This window comes from Cynoglossus semilaevis, chromosome 2, assembly GCF_000523025.1.
Source record: "Cynoglossus semilaevis isolate Cse_v1.0 chromosome 2, Cse_v1.0, whole genome shotgun sequence".
NCBI lineage: Eukaryota > Metazoa > Chordata > Actinopteri > Pleuronectiformes > Cynoglossidae > Cynoglossus > Cynoglossus semilaevis.
In genome coordinates, this window is record NC_024308.1 from 13,542,069 (window position 1) to 13,563,140 (window position 21,072).

Below are 21,072 nucleotides of genomic sequence, written 5' to 3' on the forward strand. Positions count from 1 at the left end.
TTAATTGGTCGTATCACAACAGAGCACATCTTACAGTAACTCCCATCTTTGTCCCTGATGTTAAAATACCTCCAAACTACTGACCTTGTTGACCTACTTTATTAAACTTCCTCTGTGGATGACTTTCCTTCGGTAACTTTAAGTGAAAAGTTTGGTTAGTGCATAATTAAATTTCTACTATGTTTAAATTGGTCCAGTTATAGAGACTTTAGGACTAACTGAGCAACATACTGTATATATACATACACACATATATATACACATATATTTAGTATATATTATATATGTTTGAGTATACATATAATTTTATATATTTCTTTTATTATCTTTTAAGTGTCTGATTGGACCCTGTTAACTATAATCCTTAGTCTGGTTTTAATTATAAGCCAAAACAAACAGAGGATTCTTTATTGCAGTAAAGTGTGAAAAAACCAGCCTTTCATCAAGAGTCGAGCGTCTTCACAAATCCCACATTAAAAACAGCTAATCCTAGTGATGGCCCCGCTGCCACCTTTTATCCCAGGTTAATCCTTTATGAATGCTCTTTATAGAAACTAATAAAAATTAACCTCTGGGTTTTGAAGCTGCCCTGGAAAGTGCTGATGTCACAGTCCACCCTGTGCCACGTTATCGATCAGACATTTTGTCTCCCTTCCCAGAATGGTGGTTCTTCTCTCTTGCCTTTACTGCCTGATTGTCCAGTCAGGCTTTTCATCGCCAGCCAACAGCTGCATTTACCCCCCACCTCGACCGGCTAGGCACAGCAGTGTGGCCCACTTATATGATTACCAACACTAAAAGGCTTTTGTGGTGTGAAACTGAGGTTAACAACTCAGACATGATAGCCAGGAAGTGGGAACCGATCAATACATGTCCTTTAGGAGATCATTCTGTTCCTCTGCAAGGACAGGAAGTACTTGGATACTTTACTGTGGTGTATTTAGAGTAAGGCCCACCTCTGGGTATGGCGCAAGAGATCTGTCCACAATTCCAATTAATCCAAACTGGAGTTGGCCACGGTTTTATTTTGAGGCACTACCACTGCCAAGTACTTTTTGTGGGTCCATAGCATTTAGCCCATCTGCCTTGCAATCAAAGAGTCCTGGGTTTGATTCCCAGAGGAACCACATATTTGGCGCCTCCAAGGGGCAGCATGTTGCAGCAGACCTGGTGTTAACGCAACAATTTTCTCCAGTGCGGGATCAATTAAGTCTATAAAATATTTAAAAAAAAAAAAAATTGGAACCACACCTTTCTTTTAAAGCAGTTGGGTTCTACCTGTTGTTAATCACAACAGATTATCCTTTGAACACCACCGTTTTCTAACACAATTGTCACAGAACTGCTGAGTCAACAGGTTGCAGGTCTCTAAAACAGTTCTGTAGGAACAACACATTATAAGCAATATTTTTCTTTTTCCCCACAGACTGGCGTCAGCAGTCACTCAAAAGCAGGAGTCATTGATTTAAGTCGATTGTTTTCCCCTCTGTGTGTGAAAACTAAGCCAACTGGGAAACTGCAACATTGCATAATTTCTGGCACTGGTGGTCTGGTGAACCAGACGGCTATGTTTTAATGCCCTTTAAAAGTTGATTTAAGCTGGAGCAGCTCTGCATCCTGTCCTGTCAACAGTAACTGACTGCCACGTTCGGCTGCCCCAGACTGTAGCTACAAGGCCACTGTAGAAAGTCAATGTTGACAATGTAGCCAAGTCATTCTGCTTCAAACTGTAGAACTGCTTGGCTGCTCAGGTCTGTCTCCCTGTAACCTCAATCCCACTGATGTGTTGTTCTCAACTGCTGAACACACTGAAACCTAAAGTGTCCATAACAAGCAGAATATAATATATACTAATAAAGCTAACAGCGGTCCAGAACTGATAACCTGATAACACAATGCCTAAAGATAATTTGGGGGGGAAACGGTTGTATATGAAAGTGAAAGTCACTAGATGGCAGCATTGCAGCTCATCGTATTAATCTTTTTTAATAATCAGGGGATTGTATGCAGAATGCTGGTGCCAGCAACACAGTGGTTTGTACAGATTAATAAATACATATTACCAGGCCTTTATCGGTATTGGTTATCGGATATCGGAAATTAAGTGTTTGGACATTATTTGCATATCGGATATCAGCAAAAAGTTAATATCAGACATTCCTACACAACATCAATGACAACATCTCCAGCAGCAGAACTTCACTTAAGGAAATCTTTAGCCTATGTGTCGGGCACAAACCATGAAAACAGACTGAAGTAATTCATTAATTATTCGAACATGATCTGTGAGAGCAGAGGGCCCCCTTACTGTGCTCAGTGGTGCATGAGGAGGCACTGAATTCGTTTTGTTGATGTGAAGTAGTGCTGAAAGAGACATGTGGACTTAGTGTGTCACACACACACCACCAGGCCATCACCGCCCTGGACTAATGACTACGTCTGCACCACAGGGACTGAGGGAAAAAACAGACGAAACATTGAGCAGTTAATCTTCCGGACCTTTTATTGATCACAGTCAAGAGCAGAAAGATGGCGCTAACACTCAGATTATTTAGCAGTTTTATTTTTTTTTGGATAATTAACAATATATTTCATTTGGGTTAATTGTTTACTGTAAAGTAACCATAGTTGTGAATATCAGTGTGAATGCTTGTTGTCTTCCCATGCGTCTAGATGATCTATCTCATCTCACATACTGATGTGAGCTCAATAATATACAAAGTAAATAGAAGGGGAACTAAAGTAGACCCCTGTGGTACACCCACAGGGAAAGGCCTTGATTAATACAGTTTATATAGAATTATGGTGAAGCTTAAAAATGTGTCATTAGTCTGATTATAGAAATGACCATAAGGTTTAGATTTGATTTGATATAATTGGATTTATTGGATTGGATTAGATTAGATAAGATTATATTTAATTAGACTTTTTTGCCCTTCTTTAGACACTCTCAGTTCTTTAATTCTAATAAATCAGGACACTGGATCACCACTGTGGACTGTGGACCAAAGTGTTGTCACCACCCACACTGACATGCAGTGACATTTTTAGACAGCAGGTACTCTGTCAGGGCTTACATGTCTGCGGTGACATCTGGATGTTCTTTTTCTCATGTCCCCATGATGTGGCCCAGGTGGACGCCTTGAGCAGCTTGGTGTGGTCAATAATGTGAAACATGTGTCAGCCCGTCTCTACCACATCTGCCAGATGGATCCTGTCCTGTCTCCGTCTGTAGCTTCTTTTGTGTTCCTTTAGATAAAAGAGGTCTGACTAATGGAAGACACTCGCACACATACGTCAAATTGGAACCAGAAATCAACCTCAAAAAGAACGTGTCACAGTCACAAAGAAAAAAAATGAGAACGTCTTTGATCGATGTGCAGCTTTCAGCCGTTATAAGTGTTGGACGTGTTGTGAGCAAAGGAGGAGATAATGAAAGACAAGTACTTAAGACACTTTACTCATATGAACAAATGAGGAGAAATTAAAGCCACAACGACTGAACCCTGGAACATTTAGTGAGTCAGTCTATGAATCACTCTGATTCACTGTCAGTGACACAGAAATGGTTTTGTCTCAGAATGAGATGAAGACACTTTTCTATGGGAGGTTGTGGAGATGATTTTAGATTCTTTTCCCTTTTGTTAGTGCTGTTCTTAAACAATGCCAAAACACTGGGATGTTTTAATCCAGAAAACTGAAACAGCACAGGCATGAAACAAAACAGAAGCAACTTAATGAAAGCTCTTTTAGCGATTCTCATGATATTAAGACTTGTTAACGGTAAAGTTCAAAATCTTTCGATTTTATAAAACTTTCTTTGTTTCTTTGCTGCCTGAGCCGCACTTTTACCTTTGTCTCGGCCATAAGGTTTAGATTTGATTTGATATAATTGGATTTATTGGATTGGATTAGATTAGATAAGATTATATTTAATTAGACTTTTTTGCCCTTCTTTAGACACTCTCAGTTCTTTAATTCTAATAAATCAGGACACTGGATCACCACTGTGGACTGTGGACCAAAGTGTTGTCACCACCCACACTGACATGCAGTGACATTTTTAGACAGCAGGTACTCTGTCAGGGCTTACATGTCTGCGGTGACATCTGGATGTTCTTTTTCTCATGTCCCCATGATGTGGCCCAGGTGGACGCCTTGAGCAGCTTGGTGTGGTCAATAATGTGAAACATGTGTCAGCCCGTCTCTACCACATCTGCCAGATGGATCCTGTCCTGTCTCCGTCTGTAGCTTCTTTTGTGTTCCTTTAGATAAAAGAGGTCTGACTAATGGAAGACACTCGCACACATACGTCAAATTGGAACCAGAAATCAACCTCAAAAAGAACGTGTCACAGTCACAAAGAAAAAAAATGAGAACGTCTTTGATCGATGTGCAGCTTTCAGCCGTTATAAGTGTTGGACGTGTTGTGAGCAAAGGAGGAGATAATGAAAGACAAGTACTTAAGACACTTTACTCATATGAACAAATGAGGAGAAATTAAAGCCACAACGACTGAACCCTGGAACATTTAGTGAGTCAGTCTATGAATCACTCTGATTCACTGTCAGTGACACAGAAATGGTTTTGTCTCAGAATGAGATGAAGACACTTTTCTATGGGAGGTTGTGGAGATGATTTTAGATTCTTTTCCCTTTTGTTAGTGCTGTTCTTAAACAATGCCAAAACACTGGGATGTTTTAATCCAGAAAACTGAAACAGCACAGGCATGAAACAAAACAGAAGCAACTTAATGAAAGCTCTTTTAGCGATTCTCATGATATTAAGACTTGTTAACGGTAAAGTTCAAAATCTTTCGATTTTATAAAACTTTCTTTGTTTCTTTGCTGCCTGAGCCGCACTTTTACCTTTGTCTCTGAGACTCCCGCACAGAGAGGGAGAGAGAGAGAGATACAGAGGCACTCTCTCTCTCTCTCTCTTCAGGGAGCTGTGGTGTCAGACAGACAGTGATGCAGCAAATGTCTGATGAATTATTGACGTGATGACTTTGATGAAGTGGAGACTGAAGTCACCCAAACATGTCTGGACCTCAGCCTGCAGTTCTGTCTGCTCTGCATCATATCATCTACCATCACATTACTGTAGTCTTCTGCTTTAAGAGAGGTTCATATGCAACTTATACATATATACTATATTATACATATATGTGTTTTTTTCTAATAAATAATCAGTTAAGGCCCAGCACTTGTTACAACATTAGTTTCTATGTGACCTGAATACCAGTTTTAAAAGCCTGCTATAAGAAGCAAGCATGAGGTTTCTCTCTTGGAGCTGTGCTCTCTGGCTATTCTTCTTCTCACCTCCATCTCTCACTCATTTTCTTTTCACTCCAAAGACTCTGTAAACTGTCGGCGTCTGTGTGTGTGTGATCAAAACTCGTCCGTTTGAGGAGAGAAGCTTCATAATTTGACTTCCTTTCAGAGTAGGAACGGCTCAGGTCACTGGGATGGTCCTCAAGGCCGTGATGAGACGAGAGGTTAAGACTGCTGATAACTAGACTTAAGAACTAAGATTTACATTATAAACAGTAGAACTTGGAGATGCTGAAAAAAACCTGGGGAGGCAGCAGGGGTTGAAGAAGTAGATTCAAGTGCTCTACGTGAGTCAAATGGTCAGCTGTTGGAGTTGGATGGTTTATTTAGCTTTTACAGTTTGAAGCTCTTTAAGACACTTAGTCCTGACATGATGTGAACGACATTACAGTCTACCTGCTGGAAACGGCTTTAATTTTTTTTATTCTTCCCTGCAGATTTTGACCTTCTACTTAACTTCACTTGGATTCTCACCCTCATATTCAGTTTAGAATTCAGTGAAAATGTCAGATTTTATTTTCGTTGCTTGGTCTAAAATCTGCAGCACTCTTACTTTAAAATAGTCATCACGACTAGATTTGCAGAGGTGGAAAAGAAGGTTTTAGCTCTGGGCCAGAACAACACATTTCCCATAATTATGACTTTGGTTCCCATCCCAGTTTAAGGCCCTGAATGCCATTTCTGGAACCAGGAAGAGGTTCCTTCAGTTAGTGGAGGAGTAAAACTTATAGAATAAGTCTGGGTAGAAAAAAAAAAAAAGATTGGTGCCTTTTGTTAATTGGGCTTCTGTTTTCTCCGGGGACTGGAGGTCAGAGCAGGAGGCTCAGCCTGTCACCTCCAGACAGAAGCTGAGTGATGTTTGATGGGCTGGAATTTCAAGTTTGCAGCCTCACACTGTATCCATGTCAGTAGCATCTGTAAAAGAGGAGCAGGGTTGGTCAGCCGAAATGGCAGAGGTCAGGTCAGCGGTACAGTTGAGCCTTGAGTAAATCTCTGGTCTAAATCCCTCAGTTCCGGCAGAAGAAATCAAAACAGTTACGAGAACATTTACTACAAAAAAAACTAAAATGTCATTTAACAGTTGATTAAATTTAACTCTAAACTGTCCAAATGAGGTCAGACGGTGGTTGTGTGATTAATGCTCTTGCTTTACAGTGAGAATATTACCAGCCCAATCCCAGTGGTAACTAGTGTTCTTTGTGGAGTTTTGTGTTCACAGTAAATTCAGTTTAATCCGGAAGTCATGGAGAACTTACATAGTTGTCACCAACACTTATACTCTACGTGTGTGTGTGTGTGTGTGTCACTTTGATCTGTGATGTGGAAGTGAGCAGAGCTAATTATGTCATGCTGTTTGACTCAGAGGGGGAGGTGTCTCGACCAAATCCACGTGAAAAATTAACTCCGGTGAAGTCATTATGAATCCTTGATAATCTGTTATTAAGATTAATGGTTCTCCAAAATATCCTCACTAGTTCTGTTGCACAGATATGGATTAAATCACTTTTCACTAATCACTAATCATTTTTATTTCACGCTCGGCAGAGAATATTGGTCTCAGAATGACAGATGTTTTTGCTGTCGTAGCTTCAGGTTTATGTCGCCGTCTGGAGGAAATGTTTAGTTCAAGAGCTTGAATTTTATTTGTGTTTCAGGGTAATACCTCAGAGTAAGCACCTCAGTTGACACACTGACCCAGGAGACATGCTGTGTGTTTTTTTTTTAGTTTGTATTTGTATAAACGCTGCATAAATCTGTGGAAATGTGTTGATACAGAGATTTTTTCTGGAGAAACTAAATTTGGTACAAAATACCTGCGAGCTGAGTTTTCATAAAGTGATAACGTCTTTAGTTTAGTGGCAAAGAATTCACTTAAAAAATAATATTTTTGTGGGAGAAATGCCATTTTATTTTGTTTGTGTTTGTGTGTAAACGGTGTGATATAAGGACTGTGTTTGTGGAGATTTATACAAAAAGTTTGGCCAATTTAATGCATTGCATTTAAAAATAAAACAACTGAAAATTGATACATACTCGAAACTGAATCAGAAAACAACTGGTGATATAGCACAGATGAACTGAAGAATTAAAATCATTAAAATAATTTAATATAGATCATTGGGAAAACAGGAGAAACATTTTTCAAACAACTGAAAACAATATTAAAAATTTGCCCATTATAAAAAACATTTCCTGTTATAAATAAACAAATTGTTAAATAATTATTACATTTACAAAATTAAACAATACCTATTTTTTTAAAATCTCCAGAACCTGAGGAAAATTGTTTCATAAAACTGTAATAATAATAAAAATAAAATGTAGTGAATATTTCTATAAACATTTACTATAAATACACTCAATTCTAAAAATGTTGTTTTCAATATTAAAATTGAACCTCTAGGTTTACTGTTACTGCAGTTTTACTTCTATTCTTCTCCAGAACCTTCTATTTTATGAACTATAATCACACTAAAGTATTCCCATTGTTTTCGGGCAGATTTTCCAATTTTGTTGACAGTCACATGATCATTCCAAATCCTTCTCACCACTTGCCTGTGAGTGAGTGGTAGTGCTGCGATCGCTCAGCCTTAATAGTGGTGACCATTTTACTTGGTGCCCAGTAAATGTCTGATTTTACTGCTCTGCTTCTCATTCTGATTTTCTTTCCACTCTCATTTCCCCGGAGTTCACAGAGTGACTAAAGTCGTGTGGAGAGACGATTAGAATTTAACTGCATATCACAAAGAGATGTGTTTGGAAGAAAAAAAACAAAACAACAACAACAACAGCCTTTTCTCCTCAGCTGGTGTTTAATTAAAGCTGTTAATTCACTGCAGCTCGTAGAGAATTACAAAAAAAAAAAATTATCAGCTCAGCGTTCATGAACAATAATTGTTTCAGAAGGTCTGTTTGTAATTAAAAGACAATGAAACGCACGCTGATGGCCCCCTGCTGGCCGGCAGCGAATTAAACAGGTTAAAGCATCTCCACAAATTTACTTTCTCTGGCTTAGTTTTTTTACTTTTCTTGAGTGAATTCCCTCAGCTGCAGCATTTTTACTTCGGTCTGGACACTGCAGTTTCCAGGCTGTGGCACCAGGGGGCTGAGAAAGCCAAATACTCAGGGGAACTGAGGCAAAGTTAGGAGGTCAAAAGGGCAGATATACTGTAGTCTGGGATTGTTGAAGAAACAGGAAGTGAGCTGTTTGGACTGATGTACTGGCACTATACTGTACAGACATAAAGCCAATGGAAGCATTGATGGTGTCACTGCTACTAGCACAGTGGGTCCCAAAATAGGGGACAGGCCCCCCCAAGGGATCAGGAGCTGAACATTTATTTTTTCTATGTGTATTATCCTTTACAGGTGTCGTCTGCATGGTCTGGTTTAGAGTGCTGTCACCAGAAGAAAAATCACAGGTTTCACTGAACCAGTCATTTTGTCACAGCACTAACCCCCCACCACCACTGTGTGGCATCAGTAATCACATTCAACAACAAAATATTTCCCTGAACGGTTTGTAGCCACAGCCACTTGTTTAAAAGTCTTAAAAGTTTGACAACTGGACACTGTCTCACAATCGCATCACATTTTCCACATGATCAAAATTCTTGCCGCCATGACAATCACCTAAGGCCACTGTCATGGTGAATAAATCACTCTGTCATTGGCAAATATTAACTTTCCTGAATGTGTCACCAATGACCTGTCCTGGTCCACCCACCCTGATGTGGTGACATCTCATGCAAGAGTTTCTCTGGAGGATTGTGCTCCAGTCTGAACTTGTCACCTGCTAATACACTAAAGCTGAAATTGACCACCTTTATTTATTTAAAATGCTGTCTGTATTAAATAAATATACACATAAATATATATATATATGTATATGTATATATATATATATATATATGGTCTCATCACAGACTCAACCAAAGTTAGCTCAACATGCTAACACGTGTAAAAATACTGAGACATTTATGGTTTAGTTTTATTTAAAGATGTCTGATATTAACTTTCTGCCCATATTCGATATGCCAATATTGTCCAAACGCTTAATTTCCATTTCCAATATCAACCGATACGGATATAGACCTGGTAATATTTATTTATGTATTACTATGAGATTAATTAAATGAGCTGCAATGCTGCCATCTAGTGACGTTCACTTTAATATACAGCGGGTTAATCCCAAAGCTATTTATAAAAGAGGCATTGTGTTATTGGGTTTTTACTATTGGAGCAAAAACAATAACGATTCTTACATATATTATATAATATGCTAATATCTGCCGATATAATCGGTTGGCTGATATTATCAAACTTCCCGAGTTTAATTTGTGGGAAACTGTCTGCATAAGAAATTCGTCAAACTTCAGAAAAATACAAAAATATATAAAGAATATATTGTCAACACCTCAGCACACACCACACTCATTTAGTGCTCCACTGAAGTTTTTGAAGTGGGTTAGGGTTGTGACATGGATTTTCACTGGAGAGGTTTTGGGTTTAGACAATCCATCACTGAAATTCACAGAAATAGTAAGACAGATTAAATCACATCTTTTTTGGAAGTGAGAGCGAGGCTAAGACACCTGGACTCAACAGCAGGTTTCTAGACAGGTTCACAGTAAAAGTGTAAAACATTAAATCTCTTGAATTATTCATTCTATGGAGCACCGTGTGAGGCTTCTTTCCTTTCCAGTGCCCTTCACAGAGCCCTCCGCTGAGGGTCCAGCATTTCAATATCCAGCCATTATGTCTCCATCAGGGGTTAAAGACAGGAGAATATGTCGGCTCATTGTCCTGCAGAATAAATGAGGGGGTTTTTATAGCCTCTGTAATGGGACACCATCGATCCTAGGAGCACTTGATGACCTTGTTGTACAGTTACAGATACACATGAGTGACCTTGGCAGTGAAGTAGCAGACTGAACAAAGTTTTAAACTGTTCGAATACAAATACTGAGCACTGTAAGGTAATGGTTCTAACTGTCGCTGACACTGACAGCAGCCACTGGTATCATATACCTGCTGAGACGAATCATTGACACAATGTTGCTTCACACAGAATGTAAAAGGATTGTTTCAAGTAAGACAAAAAGTCAAAGGCTGATCATGTGACTCTTGGTAGTAGATTTGAAGTGAAGTGCTTCAATGCGACATTTCCTGGAACCACAAAGGCATCACTGGATTAATAAGGTGTTTAATTTGGTAGCTCTGGAGATTATAGTGAAGTATAGTGTAATCTCACTATAATCTCTCAATATTGAGCTACTTTTTAAAGATAAAATATATAATAAAATGACTAAAATGACACAGTCTGACAGATAATGGGTGAAATGGTAAATGAACAGCGAAGGTTAATGTGACGACTGTTTAGTCAGGTATTTAGAGACTGACTGACTGACAAGAAGTCCAACATGCAGCTCCTTACACGTCCAGTTAAATGGATCTTTTCCTACAGTTCGGTCAACTGGAGGAGGTCTTTTCTGCGGTATCTCCGTGCTCCTCTTTCCCGTAGTAAATCGATTTGCAACACGACAACCGGCTGAGAGTGGGTCTCAGCTTGATGCCAAGCAAATAATATCTTTGTGTCTGTTCCTCTCATATCTCATATTTCCTTGAAGTAGTAATTTGGGATCATATCGTGCTCCACTCCGAGCTGAATTGCTTTTGTAGATGTCTAGATTGGAACAGTAAGTGAAGCCCAGGCATCAGTGTTTGGCTTTCATCAACGTAGCTGCTGTTGTGCTTCTATCTGATGTCACATGATGATACCTGCTCTCTATTTATCTGGATGATGGACCTGCTGAATATGAAACATTCTGTTCCAGGCTCCTACCTTTAATTTCCCTTCATGATGTATGGGTCAAAGCGAAGTCAGCTCAATAATTCACCTCTTCTGGTAAAATGATCTGAACTCTCTTTTTTTTATGTCTCATTTAATGCATTCTGAGAAACATTTCTGCCTAAGAGGTAAGAACATCATGTTGTACCCTAGATTTCAGATTGATTCATGATTTTTTTTTTTTTTTTGCCCTGCAGCTTTTTTACGTTCTGTTTTATTTATTACTATGTGCACGACTCACCGTTTCACTGCTTTGACCCCTTGACCCCTGCATGTTGTGTGATTTCTCAAGACATTTTTCTTCACTCCATTCCTGTGTATGTAACATATGGGATTAATGTTTAAATGTGTGCCATCAAAGCCGAGGTTTCACAGGTGATTCATGAATTCATACATGACAGAAGGTCCAGGCCCAACGATCCTGCTGTCTGATCATGTTTAAAAACGTTGTTTGTTTGTGGCTAACAATGTGGATGGTCTGGCACATAACCCAGCCTTTAATAAGGGACACGATATAAAAAAAGAAAAAGAAACCTGAGGCCCAGGGTTAATATTTTACCATGCTGTCAAAAAGGCAACACGTTATTTAAAAATGAATTAAGACAAAAGTACAGAAATTTTCTGTTATTAAAAAAAGTTTCCTTCCATGCTGGTGGTCCAAAAAAGTCTTGACATCTGTGTTCTGTGAAGGTGAATCATAACAGAAAATAAATCTTTTGTAAAGTTGCACTAAAAATTTTTTTTGCCCAAATCTGAAAACTTAATTCTGCATGGATTCACAGCCTTGGTGATAAATTTAAACTGAGACAGAAGGTAAAATAACAAATGGCTCCAACTTTGTAGCAATAAACCTCCCTTCTGTTGCTCCACATGTGCAGGTTCAGCGTTTACAGCAGAGTTTAAAGGAACAGGCGGGAGGTGTTCTGTTTTTAGTGATGAGAAAGACGGGAACACGTTGACGATATCAAGGGATCTTTCATCTTCGTCGACTTCTGCATCTCATCGTCCCTGAAAACATCCCACTGATGTCAGCTCCCCCTTCATGTTGTGTGTAGCTGAATCCTGCTGTGTATTTACACATTTTTCTTCACTTCTCTCCTTTTTTTACCAGTTGATCAGAGTATGTTTGAGAACTCCGTTGCTCAGCAGCAGAGTCCTCAGATTTCCAGGCCAGCTCAGCCCTCGGCTCGGCGCTCCCCAGCCTCAGTCAATCCAAACCTGGGCTCCGGCGGTGTGGACTCGACATCGTCTGGAGGCCAGCAGAGACTGAAAAATGCCATTAACCTGGGTAAAGCTGTGGGGGCAAAGGTCAGTACCTCACACACAGGAATGGAAAATTGAGTTTTGCAGCAAAAAACTTTTCACAGTGGTTTTTCTGATGGACTCGATTAAAAGTAGAAGTACTTCGAACTTCGTCGTGTTGTTGAACACGGGGCACTTACCATAGGCTGCTAAAAAAACTGTTTAATTGCTGTTTTGTTCATTATTAAGATATTGTTTAATTTCAATCAATTCAAATTAATATTATTATTATAATAATATTTAAGACTTTATTTTAAACTCACCTTAGAACTTAGTTTGGGGTTTTGTCTTTTCAGGTGTGATAAAGAAAACATAATCAAATATCTTCTTCTATTCTACTTCCTGTCTAACTTCCTTCCTTTCAGGTCAACGATTTGTTGAGGCGAAAGGAGACTAACCATCTCGGGGACATTGGTGTCACCGAGGTCAACAAAAACGTGGGGGCTATTTGGAGTCGCATGGACCAAGTCAACCAAACCACTGGCAACAGGTGTGTGTGTGTGCATGTGTGCATTTGTTTGTAATGGTACATTTCAGACTCACCATAAATATATTTTGTCATAAAGTTCTACAAAATATATATATATATATATATATATAATTTGTGTTGGTGGCCTTGTGATGGAGCCTTATATTTTTGCCTAATTTTTTAAAATTCTGTTTTGAATAAGTGATGGTTATTATTACTGTGAGATTAGATGGGAGTCAACTTCATCAATCTCCCATAGATATTTAAAATATTTAATTTAAATCTGATCTCTGGTTCTTTAATGTCATTTTTAATGCATCTAAAATTGTTTTTTATTTAAGTACAGATCAGTTATTTCTTCAGTAGAATCAGAACAAATCACAAACAGATGTTTTCAAAGTAAATAAAACTATTCCTCATCCTGAAAGTGAGATTCTACGTATTATATGCCATAACTTGTGTATGAAATATCACATTATTCAAACTGTTAATAAGTTTTGACCTTTTTATGTAACAAACAAAAAGAAAAGAAAATAGTTCCTCTGCTGATTTTCTGCAGCCCAGCACTTTTTTAATGTTGCCTCTGCGTCGCCTCCGGCTCCAGTGAAGGATGTCACAGCTGTAATTGTTGCCACTATGGGATGATATTTATGGTGGTAATTCTCCCGTCGGTGCAGTGAACAGCTTGAGAAATTAGCGTGTTTGTGTAAACACTTTTAATTGCATGTAATTATTGCTATCATAATTATACAGGAGGTGGGAGGAGGTGGATTTAAAACCGTGCTGCTGCTCTCATTAAGAATATAATCTCTTATTAATCAATATGAAATAACATCCCTGTCGTTTTCCCGTTATACATCAACTTCAGTTGGTCCTGCAAATTATATATTTTTAAACGACTTGTATATAAAAATTCTACATCATATCATTTATGGCCACAAGAGGGCAGCGTCTACTCTTCTGACTTGACTAAAGCCATATTTATATAAATTAAATTAAATATAACCAAAAATAAAATGATATCATGCAGAGGTTAAACTGCAGATTATAATTTGATTCTGTTACATTAATGTATTTAGCCTTTGTTCTTTGACGTATATGAATAGTGTTGAACTTATTTTCTAAAAAAAAAATCTGACTTTGTCAGGTTTATGTTTTTTTCATGGGAAAATTCACTGGAATTGTGTTGAAAATTATAAAGTTACAAACAGTAAAAATTCAAACTTTCAAAATGACCATAAAGGATTTTATATTCTTCATCCATTACAACACTGTTTACATCTGTCTCTGTCCCCATCAACTTAAATAAATGGAACTTCCTGAGTGTAATTCCCACTCTGATGATTTTTGTTTGTTTTTTTCAGTCACATCTCCTCTTTTGACACCTTCCCCCGTCTGGACCCTCCACCACCAACGGGGAAGAAGCGCCTTCCCCGAGCCCTGAAGACAACGCAGGACATGATGATCTCCTCTGATCCTGTGGTCTCCTCCCCGGAACCTGCAGACTCCTCGTCGTTCCTCTCTTCACCTGGAAAGACACCTCTGATCATCCAGGAGGAGCAGCAGCACCAGGAGGACAAGGAGGTGGAGGAGATGGAGGAGAAGATAATAAGGATGGAGGCAGAGAAGTCAGCAGACATCAATTTTCCATCGGATGACACGGAGAAGACAGCACCGGCTCATCCTGAGCTGACAGGCTGCACCACTAAGGAGGCTGAAGAGACAGGTGGAGAAGATGGAACAGGTGACAGGGGGACTGGTGGAGACCAGGAAGAACCTCAGCCTCAGCTGCAGCTCTCGGTGCCGGACCTCATCAACAAAGATCCTCCTCTGCTGGAGCCCAGAGCCAAACCCTGCGACATCTGGCAGAAGGCCACAGGTCCAGATTCTCGGCTCGCCTCCACACCCTGCCCTGGAAAAACGCCCTGTCGAATCAGTTTGGGTGAAGACGTCCTGCTGGGTAACGGCGCCCCCTGCAGTAAAGGAAACACAGTGAGCAATGAGGACGCAGAGCCCCACCCTGATCTGCTGTCGTTTGAGTAGAAAACAAACATCTGGTCCACAAACAAGGCTTTCTAGTCTAATAATTCTTTTTTCAATGAGCTGCAAATAATATTAAAAAAAGGGAACAAAGAACTTTAGTAGCCACAAGGAGGCCAGAAACGTCTTGCTTTTTAACATTTTAGAGTTTAAGTTTTTCTAGAATTAGAAGATCACAATTATGGTCTTAAAATTTAAAGTAAAAAAAAAAAATCAGACCTTCAGAAATTCTGATAATCTCAGTGCTTTTATCTTCTTTTATTTGTTATGACATATCAGTCATGTGCTTTGTCTGAAACATGAGCAAAAAATGAAATGAATGTAAATGTTTTTATTCAAATATGTCTTTACATGAGATAGAAAATATTTTTATTTCCATCCACAGTGTTCATATATTTTAAAGCTTTTAGATTTTAATCCAAACAGTGTAACTGATTGTTATAAACCCATCCCTTAGAAAAGCTGCTATTTTTGAACCACTATGTAAATGATAACGTCAAACGAAAACGTGCTTAAAACAGAAGTAAGACTAAGAAGGAGAAGGAAAGGAAACAAGTGTGAAGAGATGAATGGTTGAGGACGTGTGAGGACAGAGGAGGTTCAAAGGGAAAAGTTCACTTTGAGTCCAGTTGGTACAAGAGTTGTCGTGAGAGGTGTCATTTCTGTCTGAACGAGGAAGTCGTTTGAACCTGAACCTCATTAATATTTAAGCTTTATTCCCTTAGATCCTGGAATAAAATAAAGAAGGGTCTTAGTTCACTCCGACACCAATTCAGTGTTTGACTGTGGGGTGGACTCTGACCTTTCCAAACTCATAAACATTAAACATTTATGTGTGGACTCTGATTCTGATTCAGCCCAAGGATCATGGACTGTCTTTCTGACCATGATTTAAAATGATCAAGACCAAAATGTCCAAATTCTGCCCTTATTAAAAATGTATATACTGTATATATCATGACAAATACAATGCAACATGAACTCCTTGATAAAATGTGGTATGCACCAATTTTCCAGTCAATATAAATACATTATTAATAGATTCAGGTTGATTTGTGTTTTTTTTAAATTGTGGTGTCCTTGAGACGGGAGACAAACTTTTGACTAACTGAACTGAAGTGGACATTTTCTATTGTTCCTAAATGAGATGGAATATCAAGATAAATGCTGTAGATGGCATGTGGAAGAAGAGACCGAGAAAATGTTTTTGAATAGGTGTAAAGCAAAATGTGTCATAAGGTTTTCATAAGCAGAAAATAAAACAGTTTTTTATTTATGAATATAGAAATGAAGTGACAGACCAAATGAATACTTTAGCAGTTCAGCTGGAAATGTTTGTGGGGGGTTTTGTACATCTTCCAGTGATGAAAAAAACAGAGCACCAAAGTATTTTTGATTAATTTTGTTTTAATAGAAAATCTAAAAGACTGAGCAGCGACATTTACGGAAAACAACCTGTTGTTTTTGGATCGTCCTCGTCCGTGTCAGCAGCTAGATCTTTGGTTTTTTCTAACACTGTAATCTGAGCATCTGCGATTCACCTTCTGTAGAGAAGGAACACATGCACGGATCTCAAACCCTCAGCTGGAGCCAACAACTCTGTCCTTATCAGGATTTCCTGACCTCCAAAACCAAGTGGGACAAAAACATCCCCAACGGACACAGACAGGGCTGTAGCTGAGGTCAGGCCGTGCCCAGCAGAATGAGAGGAATGTGGAGCTGGACTGTCAGAGAAAAGAAGCTTTGTTCCCCGTCTCATGTCTCCTTGTCTGACCCAGTGTTCCCAAAGGTCACTTCATTTCCAGGCTGTAACTGATATCAGATCAGATCTTTCACAGACCAAAACATGAAGCAACATCATTCAGCAAATAAATATTTCTAATATCCTAAGAAAAATTGTAAAAATGTAATGCATTCTTCAAGCAGTACAAGCGATACATATAATTGTGGCATTCTGTAGAAAATAATATTGTAGTTTAATTATAAAAATACCAAAAAGACCAACTCAGAATTCTTAACTTAAATTGTACATTTATATGTGTATATATGTGAATATATATGTGGGATTATATATATCTTGTATACACTATATGTATATTTGTGTATGTATATATATTATATAACTAAAACTACAGATACATATGTATGTATAAACATATATATATACATATATATGCAAATGCATATTGACATATTAACATTACTGGAGTTGGAACGATTTGACATTTTTTATAATTCAAACATTTTTTTTTTTTACATTAATTTAACAAACGGTCTGTTAGTTTAGGGCCAAAGTCAAAGTTCCTGTCGGTGAGAATGGCTCAGAACTTTTCACTATCAGTTTACCTAATTATTATTAACCCTATACCTGATCAATTAACACCTAACTAAAACTATGATTCACATTTTTATCCTTTAATTTATATAAACAAGATTCTGACTCGTGTGGATCTGGTTTTGGTGGCTGTGAAGATTTTTGGTCTGAAAAATTTTAGTTACAGCATGATAATAACACACACACAAACACACACTAAGTGAGGACAGTTTCTCATATTAGGAGACGCTGAGTGGCCGTGAGGCCGTTGGGAAAAAGTCTTGATTTTTTTTCTCTGCAGTCAGATCAGCTGCACAAAGTTATAAAACACTTCATAAAAAACCACTAACTTTGATTACTTTACTTTTGTATTTTTTTTTTATAATGAAGGAATCGCTTTGTATATTTTATGAAATGTATCTTTTATTATGCAAATGGCTGTGGGTCTAACAAATGAAGGAAACTGATATATTTTATTATCCCGGCTGAGTCTGATTCTGTCGCTGCTGCAGCTTCTAATGAAAGTAAACAATTTTTTTTTTCTTTTTGTTGAATCTTGTTCTGTTGTTATTAATTGTGAATGAAGGATGACGAACACTGCACGCGATGGCTTCGGAAAAGGTGGCACAAATGGAAATGTGGGTTCATTTTTCTCTCTGATTCTCACTCTGATTTATATATATATATATATATATATGTATATATATATATATATAGGATATATGTTACAGAAATCAAAATGATTCATTGACTTGTATTTTTCTAATGTGTTATTTTTTTAATGAGATGAGAATGTAATGGGTCTGTAATCTTTAAAGAAAACTGGAAATTGGCCGTGATATGCCTTTGTTGCTTCATTTTGTGTTTCAAATTGTTTCATTTTTATTCTCACAGATTTTGTACGTATGTGTGTGCGTGTGGTCACATGACACACAGTCAATGATGAATCCTGACGTGGTCAGACTTTTGGAGGCAAACCCCAAAGTGAGATGTCTCTTTAGTCTCAGAGATCTTGAAGAACAGTCTGGAGGTGCAGCAGTGCCTCCACTGTTTGTTGCCAGGAACTTCAGAATGATGTTGCTGCAACCGCTTAACTGTTCCTGATGGTTCATTTTCTACGCAGCTCTTACACTGCATCACCAAATACCAGTCTGATCTTCTAAGTAATCTATGTCCCACCATCACTGCCCTAAACCTCACCTTGTTTCTACAAAAGATTGTTCTTTTTCTTTACCTGGTCCTCCAACGTTCTTTTTCCAAAACACGGTCCAGAACTCCATCTGGACCCAGTTCTGTGTGAGATCTTCTCATGTCTCCCTCCATTTCACTCCTAGTCTGATGAACGAACATTGTGTTTTCTGTAACCCAGCTGTTTCATAGAACCTTTGTAAACAAGAACCCATCAGTCAATCTGACTGCACAGCTCACATTTTTCTTGCTGTCCTCATGCATGTCTTTCATAGCTTTGAACTAGATAGTGTAGCATTGTTTCTTATATAAGTCTAGATGAAAAAAAATCACACACAGTCTGAATCGGGAATTTCATACACGACACTCTGCCTCCCAAATCCCAGCCCAGGTCTCATTTCCCTTTTTTATTTGCATTTTTTAAAGTATAATGTGACAGTTTTCTTCCTCTGCGTGAAGACAAAGCATCTCTACATTTATTCTGGGCACATCCTGGCTCTTATGTCTTTCCGTCGTCTCATTCCTGTGGTGATGACAACCAGCCTCCCACTGTCGGCAAACTTCCTCTTAAAGTAGCACTGATGTCTTTGTCACTTTAACTAGCTTTTTTTTCCCCTTCAAGTCTTCAGCACAGACTAGTTCCTGTGCGTGAAGGCTCTGATAGATGTCTGTCTGTTCTTAGCATGGAGAAACAGCAGTGACAGGAATCCTGTGATGTTTAATTCATACATGTTTGTCCTCATTCTGCGAAATCCCTGACTTCCTTGTCCTCGTGAGTCGATAAATGTGGGTGTGTTATTTTATTTTCACCGACCCTTTCAGGAATCCAAACAGACCCAAGTCTTCACGTTTGAAAATGACTGCAGTATGAAACCTCCACTGCGTCAGTGGTGCCAACACCAGGACTAATTAGATCAGACACACAGGCCGCTACTTGTTGTTGTTCAATAATTCAAAAATGATTCATTTATTCATTCTGTACAAACAAATCCAAACGTCTCTGTGCAGGATAATTAAGCAAGTCTGAGACTTGTCATCCAACAGTTCTAATTTAACTGCTCAGGTCCACTGTGACAGGGTGTAATTTAGAACAGGATCCCCAATCCCTGGTCTGTGGACCAGAACCGGTCCCTGGGACATTTGGTCCAAAACATGCAGATGAAGTAAAGTGGACACTCTAACTTGACCAACAGTGTGAATGTGAGTGTGAATGTTTATCTGTCTTTACATGTGGCCCAATGATGGACTGACTAACCGTGCTAGGTGTAATCCTGCCCTCATCAGATTACTGCTGGTATTGACTCCAACTAGTCTGCTCCCAGAAAGGAATAGATAAATGAAGGAGGTCCTGATAGAACATAGAGTCAATTTTCTTACTAATGTTGTTTAATTTCCAGCTCTGAAATAATTGATTGAATCCGTCTCCAGGTCCCCAGATTTGTGTTTTCCAGCATTTCACTGACTGAAAAAATAATGATGGTGAGTGAATGGATATTTGTGAGTACCGTCATTTAAGATATTTTCCAAACTCTCTTAAAGAATATAGAACACTTTATTAACTTGAATGTATTGTAAAAGCTCTAAGAATTCCACACAAGTGGGAAATTATATTTAGAATTCTTAAACCTTATAAATAAAAGTCAAATACTGCATGGTGTCAAAGGTTCTTTTCACCTGTTCTGGTTTTCAAACAGCACCTTAATGCATGTCGAGTGTGTGGAGATGATGGTGTGTGACGGTGTCTGGGCACTGGTGCAGAGACGTCAGACTGTAACACTTCTTTAAAAGACCCTGTCTGGACTTGTTCTTTCAGAGTAATGAACAGATCCAGTCTCATTATCATGCTCCTCAGTTAGGTGTTATTTATGTCTCAGTGCTGCTGTATGAACAATAGACAGAGACATGGATGAGGATCAGCCCAACAATCAGACTCACAGAGCTGCTGCAGATGAGCTTCCAGGGCAATGATCAAAAGGAGAAGACATCCCCCCTCCCCAACCACCACCACCCACCACCACCACCACCATGTCTTTGCAGTGTATATTTGATGTTTATTATGATGTCTGTATACCACCCTGCATCTGTCTTCATGTTCTTTTTATCTTCTTGACCAGATATCTTCAACCTATGGCTCCTGAGGTCCAATCTCCGGCCCCCTCTGCTAAGACACCCACAAACCCCCTTCTCTGAGGTCTTGCTCTTCTCCTCCTTCCTGGTGATTCCATCTCCAATGTCTTCTATCAGATATATTCACACTCCACCTCTCCTATAACTTCATCTCCAAAGTGCCCCACATTAACCTTTAACCCTCTGGTTGTCTTATTATTAATCCTGTCCGTCGCAGAGATGCCAAGATTACTCCATATCACAATTAATTGCGTTACGGCTAATTAATCGGAACGTTTAATTAAAACTGTCAGACGATAATATGCCGGAACTATAGTTAAGTGGAATTCAAACGGACTGATAACAAAGTTACACAACACCTGTGTGTTGCTTTGTTTTTGGTCTGTGCAAGTTGCAGTAGAAAGGCGTGAAGAAGAGTAATTTCCCCCCCGGGCATGTGCGATTTTTT

The 21,072-nt window shown here is 38.7% G+C and overlaps 2 protein-coding genes across 2 annotated transcripts in view; both read left to right on the forward strand.

Annotated features, from left to right (window-relative positions):
• The window catches only part of LOC103399875 (capon-like protein), a 107,643-nt gene extending 89,502 nt beyond the window's left edge, over nucleotides 1-18,141 (forward strand). Inside the window, 3 exon segments of the mRNA XM_008338514.3 lie at nucleotides 12,296-12,492; nucleotides 12,852-12,976; nucleotides 14,320-18,141. Coding sequence (XP_008336736.1) covers nucleotides 12,296-12,492; nucleotides 12,852-12,976; nucleotides 14,320-14,998 — 1,001 coding nt within the window. The 3' untranslated portion in view covers nucleotides 14,999-18,141.
• The window catches only part of LOC103399890 (1-phosphatidylinositol 4,5-bisphosphate phosphodiesterase gamma-1-like), a 784,699-nt gene that overhangs the window by 246,157 nt on the left and 517,470 nt on the right, over nucleotides 1-21,072 (forward strand).